Here is an 11,786-nt window from a genome sequence, read left to right as displayed (position 1 = left end):
TGGCCCTCCGAACTCCTCCAGAATTTGCCATGAAATTCTAACTTATAGAATGATGACGACATGCATGGGGAGGCATCATATTTCTTATATTTAGTTAATTAATCTTCAAATGTTTTGGTTTCAGCTGGCCCCCCACCTTTCTGCTCAAAAGGTCAAGAGTAACTAAGTTTGAAAGAAGTTGGGCATCCAGAACTGGGTGAAGATAGACTGTTACTTTTAACTCCATTCTGGGGCTCTAACTCCACCAGTATTAAAAATAAGTTGATAGATCCAGACAGTAAATCTAATCAAATTGTCAACCTAAAAGTTACTTCCATGTTTTAGGTTTTACGGACACCCCTGTTTATTGGGCTCTTCAATGAAGAAAAGCCACAGAATAAAACAAAAATCCTTACACTACAATTTGATCAGTGGTGGGTTTCAAAAATTTTTTGAACCTACTCTGTGGGTGTGGCCTCCTTTGTGGGAGTGGCTTGCCGGCCATGTGACCTGGTGGGAGTGGCTTGCCGGCCATGTCTGTCTTTCTTTCTTTCTTTCTTTCTTTCTTTCTTTCTTTCTTTCTTTCTTTCTTTCTCTCTCTCTCTCTCTCTTTCCTTCCTTTTGTCTCTCTGTCCCTTTTTTCTTTTTTTCTTTTTCTCTCACTTTTTCTTTCTTTTTTCTTTTTTTTTCTTTCTTCCTTTCTTTCTCTTTCTCTTTCTCTCTCTGTGTGTGTGTGTGTATGGTGGGTTTCAAAAAATTTTGGAACCTCTTCTGTAGGTGTGGTCTGCTTTCTGGTGGAACCTCTTCTAACCGGTTCGGTAGATTTGACGAACCGGTTCTACCGAACTGGTGCGAACTGGTAGGAACCCACCTCTGAATTTGATGCTAAATCTAGAAAGGCCTAACTGGCCTAGAGGGTACTATTAGAAGAAAGAGGTTGGTGCTGAATAAACAGTCTGGGCTTTCAAAAGTCAAGAATCTTCAAAAACAATGATTTCCATGTCAAACTATATTGGTATTCTATTAGTAGACTTGCCTTAAACAAAACAAGAAGTTCTGACAAGAGAGATGGTGATCAATCCACAGGGTACCACGAGTTTTATCTTTGTAAGCCTCTGGGAATCACTGAAGGTAAGTAGGGTGGCCGTATACATAAAGAGAACTTCGTTCTCTTCCGGATGTCATATTGAATGAGGAGTTCAATGCAACTTGGACATCAAGAGAGTCTTCTCCTGGAGGGACACACCTTCTCCCCAATTCTTTTCATGTCATAGAGGACTCTGACAACAAACAATTTCAGGAATTGGAAACTTTTGGGGAACTAGGTCTTTTTTTCATTTTCGACTGCATTTTTTCATCCACCAAAGGCCTCGGGGAATATGGCGGTCTTGACAGATCTGAAACCCTCTGACCTTTGTTTCATTTTGGGGAGGTGGGGGGACTTGGGGATTATTTTAAATACTAAAATTTAAACCTGCTAATGGCTTTACCTGCTGTCATTTCCTGCTGAACATCACTTGGAAATCATCTTACTCTATATAACTTGCTGGCAAATTTGGACTCTCTGACAGTTTCGACATGCAAAAGTCTAGAATTAGGAGGCCATATATTGTCTGTGAGCTTTTTGCTGTCCGGCTCTGAATGAGAGAAAAGGGTTATGCAAACAATTTCAAAAAGCCATGAAAGATTCTAATAACTAATAACTAATAAGACACCATCACCATCAGCGTTTTCTAAAATTTATTGCAACGGGTATAGTAAAACCGTGACGTATCCAACTCTGGAGAATGTCTGCTGGTTGGGATCAGTCTGGAGTCAGCGCTGAAGTCACACCTAAGCACGTACCACAAGCAGAAAAGGAGGACACGATAAGATACGTTCTGAAATCTGCGATGCCCAAGGCATTTGGGGGTTTTGAAGCAAAGTCCAGCTTCTGTACCCACTCCCTCTAAAATAGCACTAAAACCAGGGATGGGTTCCTGCCAGTTCTAACCTCTTCTATAGAAGAGGTTCCACAAATCTACAGGGCCGTTTAGAAACCAGTTCCAGCGCCCTCTCCCCCCCGCCCGTCCATCATCAAAATGAAGAGCGAGAGGAGGAATTCTGGGAGTTGAAGTCCACAAGTCTTAAAGCTGCCAAGTTTGAACACCCCTGGGTTTTTTTTTCCTAAAGGGTTAGGGGTACGAGGGTCTTGTAACTTGACAGCTTTAAGACTTGCGTGCTTCAAATGCCAGAGTTTCTGAGCCAACATTTTGGTTGCTGAGCAAGAGCGTTGTTAAGCAAGTTTCACCACATTTTACAAGTTGGCCACGCCCACCCAGTCACATGACTGGCAAGCCACTCCCACCCGGTCACATGGCCAGCTAGCCACTCTCACAAAGCAGGCCATACCTACAGAAGAGGTTCTAAAATTTTTTGAAACCCACCACTGACTAAAACCCACTTAAAAATACTTATCAACCCTAAAAAGGATGCATTATGAGGAAGGAAGGAAGGAGGGAAGGAAGGAGGGAGGGAGGGAGGGAGGGAGGGATGGATGGATGGATGGATGGATGGATGGATGGAAAGAAGGAGGACACTCACTTGTGGGGTACAGAATGAGGGCTAATCACCCAGTCAGACAAAAGTGCTTCGTTCATTTCCTGAAGTGTGTTTTTTGCAGATAATTGTACTTTTTCTTTAAAAAAAAAATGTGTTAGGCCTGATGTTTTGTCCGCTCCCTTGGTAGTCATACGCGCACCTGCGTGCAAGTCCTTCACAATGCATGCACGTTGAAGAAGAAAGGGAATATTGAAAAGCTGGGAGTTTCAGCTTCGCCTTTTCTGACATGGTTTCTCAATTTACAGGCAAATGTTAAGCCAGCTGTCTCCAGCTGAGGGCCCTCCAGATGCCCTGACTTTAGCTGCCATCATGCTTGAGCGATAATTAACCTTGCAGTCCAAGGAATTTTTGCTGGCTCTTTGAAGCTTTACACGCCAATCAGTCATGTGAGCTTCCCACAGAGCACTCTGCAAACTTGAGGGATGCCAACATCATGTTCTCTATCCTTAATAAGTCTTTTTTTTTTTGGCAGACGTAGCAACAACATTTTAAATTGGAACAAAATCGTGCCATTTTAATTTCCTATAATTGTCCTGACATGTCAGTCTGTACTAGTAAAATGGAAGATTAAAAGGCCAGCAATTGGGTGTTTGACTCTTATGTGAATTTCTCAACTGTTTATCATCCAAATGAGCCCTAAATAGTATACAAATGTATGTATATATTTTAAGTAAGCCTCACTAACCTGCTGGTATCAGCTTTTGAGATATACTTGGGATTATCGTATCTGGGCTGCAGAAGATCAAAGAGGGGGAGAAAACTCCAATTCTTCATTTCTATCAAATAATCATCTGGATTTTTTTTTCCCAGCCCAGCTTTATTAGTCCTAACATATCCCACAAATCAAGGCTAATGCAAGCCCACCCCGAACAAATTAGTCTGGGCTTCCCGTCGTAGCCAAAAAGGGGAGGGAGGTGAGACAAATACCTTGGGATTTGCCCAAAACCATTTAGTCACAAGAACAGAATGCTTCCGTATCTCTTCCAAAGACTAGCATAAATTGAAGAAGACACAGGTTTGCAGCTCCCAGTTTTTTAGGGAGCCTTTGCACATAATTTGTATTCCTTGAGATTTATCCAAATTTAATTTTTAAAAAATTATTATTTTGCACGTGGAAGACAAAGGGAGGGATATTTGTAAGAGGCAAGAAAGAATGCACTTTATTCACATCGCAGTCAGAACGACAGTGGCAGGACAGTTTCAATCCCAATTGAATTTGGGTGTCTCACTGCCTGTAACTAAGCAACGACTCATGTGGCTGCGCTGGCTTTGTCAAAGAAGCATCCGTTGGCTCCATTTGTTACCCAAGACAGAAGAGGCACAAGATGTGCCCATGCTTACCTCTTCCCTCCCGGGGTGGTGTGTAGCCTGCAGGCAAAAGAGCATCCTGCCTGTTTCCCAGCACAAAAGCGAGGGTGGCCAGAACCAACGCATCGGCGATGCCCAGCAAGGCGAGAGTAAAGGCCCAGTGGATGGAGCAGGTACCCAGGGTGTAGCTCCTGGCCTGGGGCCCACACAGAGCCCTCACCTCTGGCGCTCCCCAGCCATCTGGGAAAACCAGGCAGCCCAGAGCCTGACACGTTGCTGCGAGACGGAGAGATGGGCAGACAAAGAGGAAAGAGAGACAGAATTAACAGAGTCCATACAGACACTTCTTGTGGAATACAACAAACCCACTGACTTTTCCCAGGCTTCATATCCTCCTCCCTGTGGTTCAGTTCACACGAGATGCATAACTAGGTTCAAGAAAACAAGGAATGCTTTAGGCAGAGGTGAGAACGCAGTCTCCTCTAGAGCAGGAGAAAGTTGGTTTCCACTCAAGGGAGATCCCCAAGTTGGTTTGGGGTTGAACGGCCTCCTACTGCGGGAAGTTACCATCCAGCCCTCTCCCAGAAAAATGAAATACCCTAGGAAATATTGAAAAGGCAGACTATTTCTCCGGATGTGAGGAGAAAGAAACATGTTTTAAAAGACAGAATAGTTGCCTGTAGCTTCCTGCCCATCCCCACTGTTAATGGGCCAGGCTAGTCCACTTTACATAATAAAGACTTCTCCACTGCAGCCCCAGGGGGGGAGGGGAGTAAAGGCATGATAATGTTGGAACTTTACTCAACTGGCCTCATGGCATCTGAGAAGTCATCCATACCTGGATTCAAAACACAGCCTAGAGAGTAGCCCCTGCATGGCCCCATGGGAGTCTGACAACCAATCCGAATACATTTCTTACCACAGGAACAGGAAACAGAGAGGTGGGACTAAACAGGGTATAAAAAGCCTAGCAAGCCCCTTCCTCAGCCCTTCTCTTCTTCTCCACCAACATTGAAGCATGTGATCACCTTTTCTGTTCAGGACTCAAGCCATGTGGCCCTGTCCAACAATAAACCATCTTTCCAAGCAGCCTCCATGTCTCCAGTGTCTTCTTCCCCACTTGGAGCCGAACCCAGAAGGACATTTCTTTCAACACTACAATCAGCCATGGAGATGGAAGATAACAAAGAAGCTTCCACTGGGATTACTAGCCTCTTCCTGCTGCTGCACTGAACCCAGAAGGGAGAGTTTTCTTCTGCAAAAAATGAGTCTCAAACTCTCTCTTTTTTGGAAGCACATTTCCCACCGACAGGCATAAGGAGAGAGAAGGTGTCCAAATAAATCTCTCCCCCTCTCCCAGCTTGCATCCATGGTGGCTCTAACCTCATTAGCAGGCTGCAGATTTCTATTTTAATTTCTACATTGTCCGTCCCTCCCCCAGCCTGGCCTGACAAAAACAGGTGAAATTTCACTATGCCTGCTGTCAAGGTAACGGGCAGCTTCATATTTGCTTGTTCTCTTCTGCTGTTTTAACAAATATATCAGCAGGCAGTGTGATTGCTGACCGGATGAGTGTAAATAACCCTAAGATATATACAGGTAGTCCTCATTTAATAACAATTGGAACTGGCAACTCAGTCATTAAGTGAGGCTGTCACTGATTGCAACTGTGACCATCCTAAAGATCTTACTTCAACTGTCCTTTTCTTTACAGATCGGGGAAGATCACAAACGTGTGGATTGGCTGCAAAGTTTCTGTAGTAATAATAGCTACAAATGGTCGCTAAATGAGGCAGGACTGGATGCCTGCTCTTTTGCAGCAGAATCCCAGGTGGGGAAAAAACAGTTTGGTTGAAAGCAGGTATCCTCCAACTTTGCAGTGCCGTGACTCCTAAAAGTGATAAATGGTTTAAGGTTTTTAAGGTTTTGATGGATTTGTATGCCGCCCAATCCCGAAGGACTCCGGGCGGCTCACATCAAAAACAATTTTAAAAAAAGTTTAAAAAGTTAAAAATACAAGACAAGCGAATTAAAAAGGACACAACATGCACCCAATCTTAATGGGGCTGAAGCTCAATCAAAGATTAGCAGCCCTAGGCCTGCCGGAACAGCCAGGTCTTAATAGACTTTCGGAAGGCCGAGAGAGTGGGGAGGGTCCGGATCTCAGGGGGTAGATCGTTCCATAGGGCCGGGGCACCTACAGAGAAGGCTCTCCCCCAAGGAGCCGCCAGGCGACATTGTGTAGTCGATGGCACCCGGAGAAGGCCCACCCTGTGAAATCTTATTGGGCGCTGGGAGGTATGTGGCAGGAGGCGGTCACAGAGATATCCAGGTCCTAGGCCATGTAGGGCTTTAAAGGTGATAACCAGCACCTTGAAGCGTGTTCGGAGACCAATAGGGAGCCAGTGCAGCTCACAGAGGATAGGTGTAACATGGGTGTATCTAGGTACACCCAGTATTGCTCTCGCGGCTGCATTCTGGACCAATTGTAGTCTCCGAACACTTTTTAGGGGCAGCCCCATGTAGAGCAAATGAATGACAGTGCCACAAATACCTGAGGTTGTACAAGAAAGAAACACACCATTTACTGCACTTTCATCACGAGATTTTAAACTCTATATGAAAACTGTTATAGAACCTTGCAACTTAATAATATAAAATATTTTCATTGCAAGTCAATAATACTTCCCTGTCACATTTACAACCATATTTTGAACAAAGTTTGGCCTAATTCCTGAAATCTGGATTTTATTTCTGAAAGAGAAATTCCTGCTGTACATTCCACATTTATCTTGGATTTATGTTTGAAATGAAACAGCAAATCCCAATTTTGCTTATACAGGCAGTGAGGGGATAATAGGTTTTAACACTGTTCCTTTATAGTGTGCACAAGCCCCTCAAACATGCTCTTGACCACACAGGGAGTTGAAAAACCCGGTTTACAGAGTTGCCAAGAGGGCTTCTTGCATGCCTTATGGGCTCTGAGGTACCTTTCCCAGTCTGAATCTGAATTAATGCGGGACCTTAGCCACGTAGAACTCATATCTTTTCTTCCAATGTTGCATTTGAAAGGAAACAAAAACGATCATTTACAATAGCAGTAGACTTATATACCGCTTCATAGGCCTTTCAGGCCTCTCTAAGCGGTTTACAGAGAGTCAGCATATTGCCCCCAACAATCTGGGTCCTCATTTTACCCACCTCGGAAGGATGGAAGGCTGAGTCAACCCTGAGCCGGTGAGATTTGAACTGCTGACCTGCTGATCTAGCAGTAGCCTGCAGTGCTGCATTTAACCACTGCGCCACCTTGGCTCTACAAGTGCTCTTAGATCACCAGAATTTTTTATTTCACACAGAAAACTCAAGACAATTGGCTTCAACCTGTGGAAGTTCCTATCCCAGCATTTCCAAGTTAAAAGGGGCCATTGAAGATGCTCTCTAAAGGGCCCACAATTCTGAAGCCAGCGGGGAGAGATAAGAACTGGTTGCTTTTCAATTCGATCGGCCCCGACATGTTTTGGCATTTCAGAATAACAAGAGTTGGAATGGACCTTGGAGGTCCTCCAGTCCAATAGCAAATAGCAATATAGCAATAGCAGTTAGACTTATATACCGCTTCTTAGGGCTTTCAGCCCTCTCTAAGCGGTTTACAGAGTCAGCATAGCCTCTGCTCAAACATGAAACTATCTACCATTTCAAACAAATGCTTGTTCAATCTCTCCTTAAAAACCTCCAGTGTTGGGACACCCACAACTTCTGAAAGCTGGGGGTACTCCATCATTACCTCCCAAAGACCCATTAGATCACACAGGGTTGGCCTCCTCCGGGTTCCGTCTACTAGCCAATGCCACCTGGCTACTACCCGGGGGAGGGCCTTCTCTGTGGCAGCTCCGGCCCTCTGGAACGAACTCCCCGCAGGGATTTGGACCCTCACCTCTCTCCAGGCCTTCTGAAAAGCCGTCAAAACCTGGCTTTGCCGGCAGGCCTGGGGTTGATGAGTTCCCCTCCCCTCTCGACTTGTGTGGTTGTGTGATTCTTGCTTATTTTAATTATTTTTATTCTGTTCTATGTTCCCCTTTTCAACTTTTGAGTTGTTCGCCGCCCTGAGTCCTTCCCGGAGAAGGGCGGCATACAAATAATAAAATTCAATTCAATTCAATTCACTGGAGGTTTTTACAAAAAGATTAGACAACCATTTGTCTGAAATGATATCAACATCTATGGCACTATCCTCCTGCTAATTAATAAATGATCCTGTCCATCAAGAACTTATCCTACCCTACCTTAATTGAAAGGAACGAGACTTGCAGAAAAGCACTTCATTCACTCAGGACTCCTGAGCTCATAATTCAACTGCCAAGTTAGCATTCATTTCTAAACCAAGCCAACAGCCTTTATTGCCACAAAGAATGATTGAAAAGAGTGGGCAGCGGCCTCCAAAACAGCCCCTCCCCAGCCCTGCATGTTTTCTACAGCCTTCTATATACTATTATACAAACAAATCAGGGCACACCCCCACAAAAAAAGTGAACACAACAAACGCACAAATATTCATTTGCAAAACTCAGACCAGTTTCAGAGTTTAGCTTGTTTAGAATGGCGTCTGGGTTTGCCCTTGTGACCTCAAGACTGGATTATTGTAATGCGCTCTACATGGGGCTGCCCTTGAAGAGTGTTCGAAGACTCCAGATGGTCCAGAACGCAGCCGCGCGAGCGATTGTGGGTGCACCCAGGTACACCCACGTTACACCTATCCTCCGCGAGCTGCACTGGCTACCTATTAGTCTCCGAATCCGCTTCAAGGTGCTGGTCGCTACCTATAAAGCCCTACATGGCAACGGACCTGGGTACCTGAGAGACCGCCTCCTGCTGATCACCTCCCATAGACCGATTCGATCACACAGGTTAGGTCTCCTCCGGATTCCATCTGCCGGCCAATGTTGGCTGGCGACTCCCCGGGGGAGAGCCTTCTCTGTTCCAGCCCTCTGGAACGAGCTCCCCGTGGAGATCCGGACCTTTACTACCCTCCCGGCCTTCCGCAAAGCTGTTAAGTCCTGGCTGCTCCAGCACGCCGGGGGGGCCTTCGATATATCCAGCCCCCCCGGAGATTGTGATTGTTGTATATTTTAATGTTGTTTGTGTATTATTCCCCCCTCCCTTGTTTTATTGTAAGCCGCCCGGAGTCCTTCGGGAGTGGGCGGCATACAAATCAATAAAACTATAAACTATAAACTATAACTACCTGGATGCAGAACTAACTTTTGCTTCACATTGTGCCTTACTCATGGATTGTATTCCACTCTCTCTGACTTGGTAACTCCAAAGCCTGGTGATGGGAACCCCCTTCATTCTCAAAGCCGCTATTGCCGATCAGAGCAGGAGAAGAGTTTTGCCGCTTAAGATCCTCTTAAGGTGAAAGGCCAGGTGTGCAGTGTAGCTTGATGGAGGTAGGATCCCTGATAGTGAGGGACCTGCAGGCTGACTCGGATGTAGAAAACAATTTCATTGCAGCAAGGAAAGAACAATTGGCATACTCGGGGACACTGATGGAAGGGAAACATGGTTCCACCACAAAACCGCGGTAGACGAAAGCGCGCTCGACGAAAGCGTGTACGTGACGTCATCACAGCGCGACGAAAACAGCACGCTGTGAGCGGTAAACTTTAAATTAAAGGGTAAATCTAAACCTAACCCCCCCCAAACCTAACCCTAAACCTAACCCTAAGCCTAACCCTTAACCTAACCCTAAACCTAACCCTAAACCTAACCCTAAACCTAACCCTAAACCTAACCCTTAACCTAACGCTAAACCTAACGCTAACCCTTAACCTAACCCTAAACCTAACCCTAACGCTTAACGTAACCCTAAACCTAACCCTAACCCTAAACCTAACCCTTACCTTTATGTGAATCGGCTTGCTTTAAAAGCGCTTTTTAAAGCGCCCTTTTTTCTCCGCGGTCGTATTTGTCGCGCTGCTGATGACGTCAGGTACGCGCTTTAATCGGGCGCGCTTTAGTGGACCGCAGTTTTGATGGGTCACGGGGAAACATAACCTTTGCGTCTGAACATTCCTATTTATTCTGAATGAAGCCTGCATGGTTTTGTCTGAATTCGACTGTTTCTCTTCCTCAACAAGAAGAGACCAAACTTTGTGTTTTACAAATGCAGTTGCTAAGTTTACAGCGTGGCTTGTGTAAAGACTTGAGCTTCGGCAGCATCTCTTTTTGGAGGCTCCTTCCCTATCCCACTCCCATCCTTCCCTCCTTCCACGTTTCTCCCTTGCCTTTTCAAAAACGACAACCCAACCCGGGTTCTCTTACCTGCTGAAAGCTGCTGCCAGGCGCACACCTTGTAGACGGTCCCTGCACTGCAGACCCAGAAAAGACCCAGGGAGGCCACACTGCCCATCACCAGCACCAGGGCCATCAGGACAAAGACAGCAGCTGCTTTGAAAGATGGGATGGGGGTTAGGGTGACCAGCGATCCCTCACACTGGAGGACGCCGTCCTGCTCCGTGCAGACTTGGTAGAGGCCGAAGGAGCCCACGGCGCTCATGCTGGGATCGGAGAGGGCCCCGGAGATTGGCAGCTGGTAGGTGAGGGGTGCTGTCTGCACCCATGCTGGCTGGATAAGCACCACCACCTCCAAGATGCCAAAGCAGAGGCTACAGCCAGCCCAGAGAGCGCCCACTGCCCTGGCGTTGCGCACAAAATCGGTCTGATAGAGGGCTGCCGCTTCTCGGGCTGCCAACATGGTCCAACGTCTCCTCTGAGGGACCTGCTGCAAGTGTCCTTTTCTGCAAGAAGTGTTTTTCTTTTCCTTTCTCCGGGGAGCCAAATCCTACGAGAGCATTCGTGCCTGAAGCCAGTCGATGCACCCCTTCTCTGGCCACTCTCCTCTCCTTGGCTCAGCTCCTCCTCCTCCTTTGGGAAAAATCACTCTGCATACCTCTGCTCCAGGCAGCTCCACTTCTCCACTGAGTTGCTCAGGTTCTCCACCCCTGGAATCTGGCAGCAAAGTCTTGTATCCCCCCCTCCCTCTCCCTGTGCCTCGTAGGGATCTCCTGGGGTGACAATTGCTAAGCTCTTTCCCTCTGCAGCCTCGGCACTCCTCCGCTGATGGTGATGGAGGAAGGAGGGGGGGAGCAGTGCTACATTGCCTCCTTCTCCAAGATTGGCTTCCTTCTTTTCCTGGGTGCTGGGGGGGGGGGGAAGGGGAGGGAATTGGTTTCTGTCCCTTGCCAAGCTCATCACTCCCTCCACTGCTTTTTACTTCTCCTGCCCGGGCGACAGAAGCAGCCACTTGACCAAATGCCCACTGGCCTTTTCCCTTCCTCTCCTTCTGTCTTTCTGAGCAACAGCCATTAGGAAGGAATCGGGCTGGATTCAGAGCATCTGCTGCCCAATTCATCTTCCACACAAGAGGACGGATGCCGAGGTTCGCCAGCTCTCCACTGCTAAATTGTGCCCTGGCTTGATAGAACTGGAAAAGGAGACGAAGGAAAGACGAAGGAGACTCGGGTGGGGGTAGAAACAAGGCTCCCTTTCTCCTATTCGCCCCAGGCGTGAGTTACAGGGACGCAAATGCCAGGGAAGGCATTAGAGCTTCCAGCAGGAGGCAGCAAGCACCTTTAAATAACATGTGACTGGTGCCATCCAGAACTGCTCTATGTCAGTTTGTTGAAGCAGTGATTATCTTTGCCTGGGCTATACCACTTCACACTCACTGTTTGCGTGATGTGTCGCATAGAGGGGGAATAAGGGAGATGAGCTGCAAGCTCAGAGCTATCTGCTGCTCTGCTCTGAAAGGACATTCAGCCTCCTGCCACCTGCACTGATATATATGGGCATATATGCCAATATAGACCTATTCACTGCAGCGAGAACTATATCTGAAA

At 46.7% G+C, this 11,786-nt stretch overlaps 1 protein-coding gene across 2 annotated transcripts; it reads right to left on the bottom strand.

Annotated features, from left to right (window-relative positions):
- Positions 1–1,719: 1,719 nt before the first annotated feature.
- On the bottom strand, positions 1,720–11,217 carry LOC106555005 (LHFPL tetraspan subfamily member 5 protein). Of its 2 annotated transcripts, XM_087710796.1 has the most exons (3): positions 10,210–11,217; positions 3,922–4,164; positions 1,720–1,812 (listed from the first exon to the last, which is right to left on the bottom strand). In XM_087710796.1, exons 1-3 carry the CDS (start codon positions 10,640–10,642, stop codon positions 1,784–1,786), a joined length of 705 nt encoding a protein of 234 aa, XP_087566922.1. In that variant the 5' UTR covers positions 10,643–11,217; the 3' UTR covers positions 1,720–1,783. The 2 variants fall into 2 exon arrangements, with proteins under 2 accessions (XP_087566922.1, XP_087566921.1); XM_087710795.1 differs by lacking the exon at positions 1,720–1,812 and having other exon boundaries at positions 3,022–4,164.
- Positions 11,218–11,786: the final 569 nt, after the last annotated feature.

The sequence above is a fragment of the Thamnophis sirtalis genome, unplaced genomic scaffold (assembly GCF_051295495.1).
Source record: "Thamnophis sirtalis isolate CommonGarterSnake01/CBP01778 unplaced genomic scaffold, rThaSir2_p1.2 scaffold_3, whole genome shotgun sequence".
NCBI classification, from domain to species: domain Eukaryota; kingdom Metazoa; phylum Chordata; class Lepidosauria; order Squamata; family Natricidae; genus Thamnophis; species Thamnophis sirtalis.
This window is presented reverse-complemented; position numbering and strand designations above follow the sequence as displayed.

What these genes read in the sequence shown, in the direction of transcription:
- LOC106555005 (XM_087710795.1), bottom strand. Translation starts at nt 10,642, where the DNA reads ATGTTGGCAGCCCGAGAAGCGGCAGCCCTCTATCAGACCGATTTTGTG. An exon ending in CTGGCAGCAGCTTTCAGCAG is followed by an intron (nt 4,165 to 10,209) that starts GTAAGAGAACCC and finishes TCCGTCTCGCAG; the next exon opens with CAACGTGTCAGGCTCTGGGC.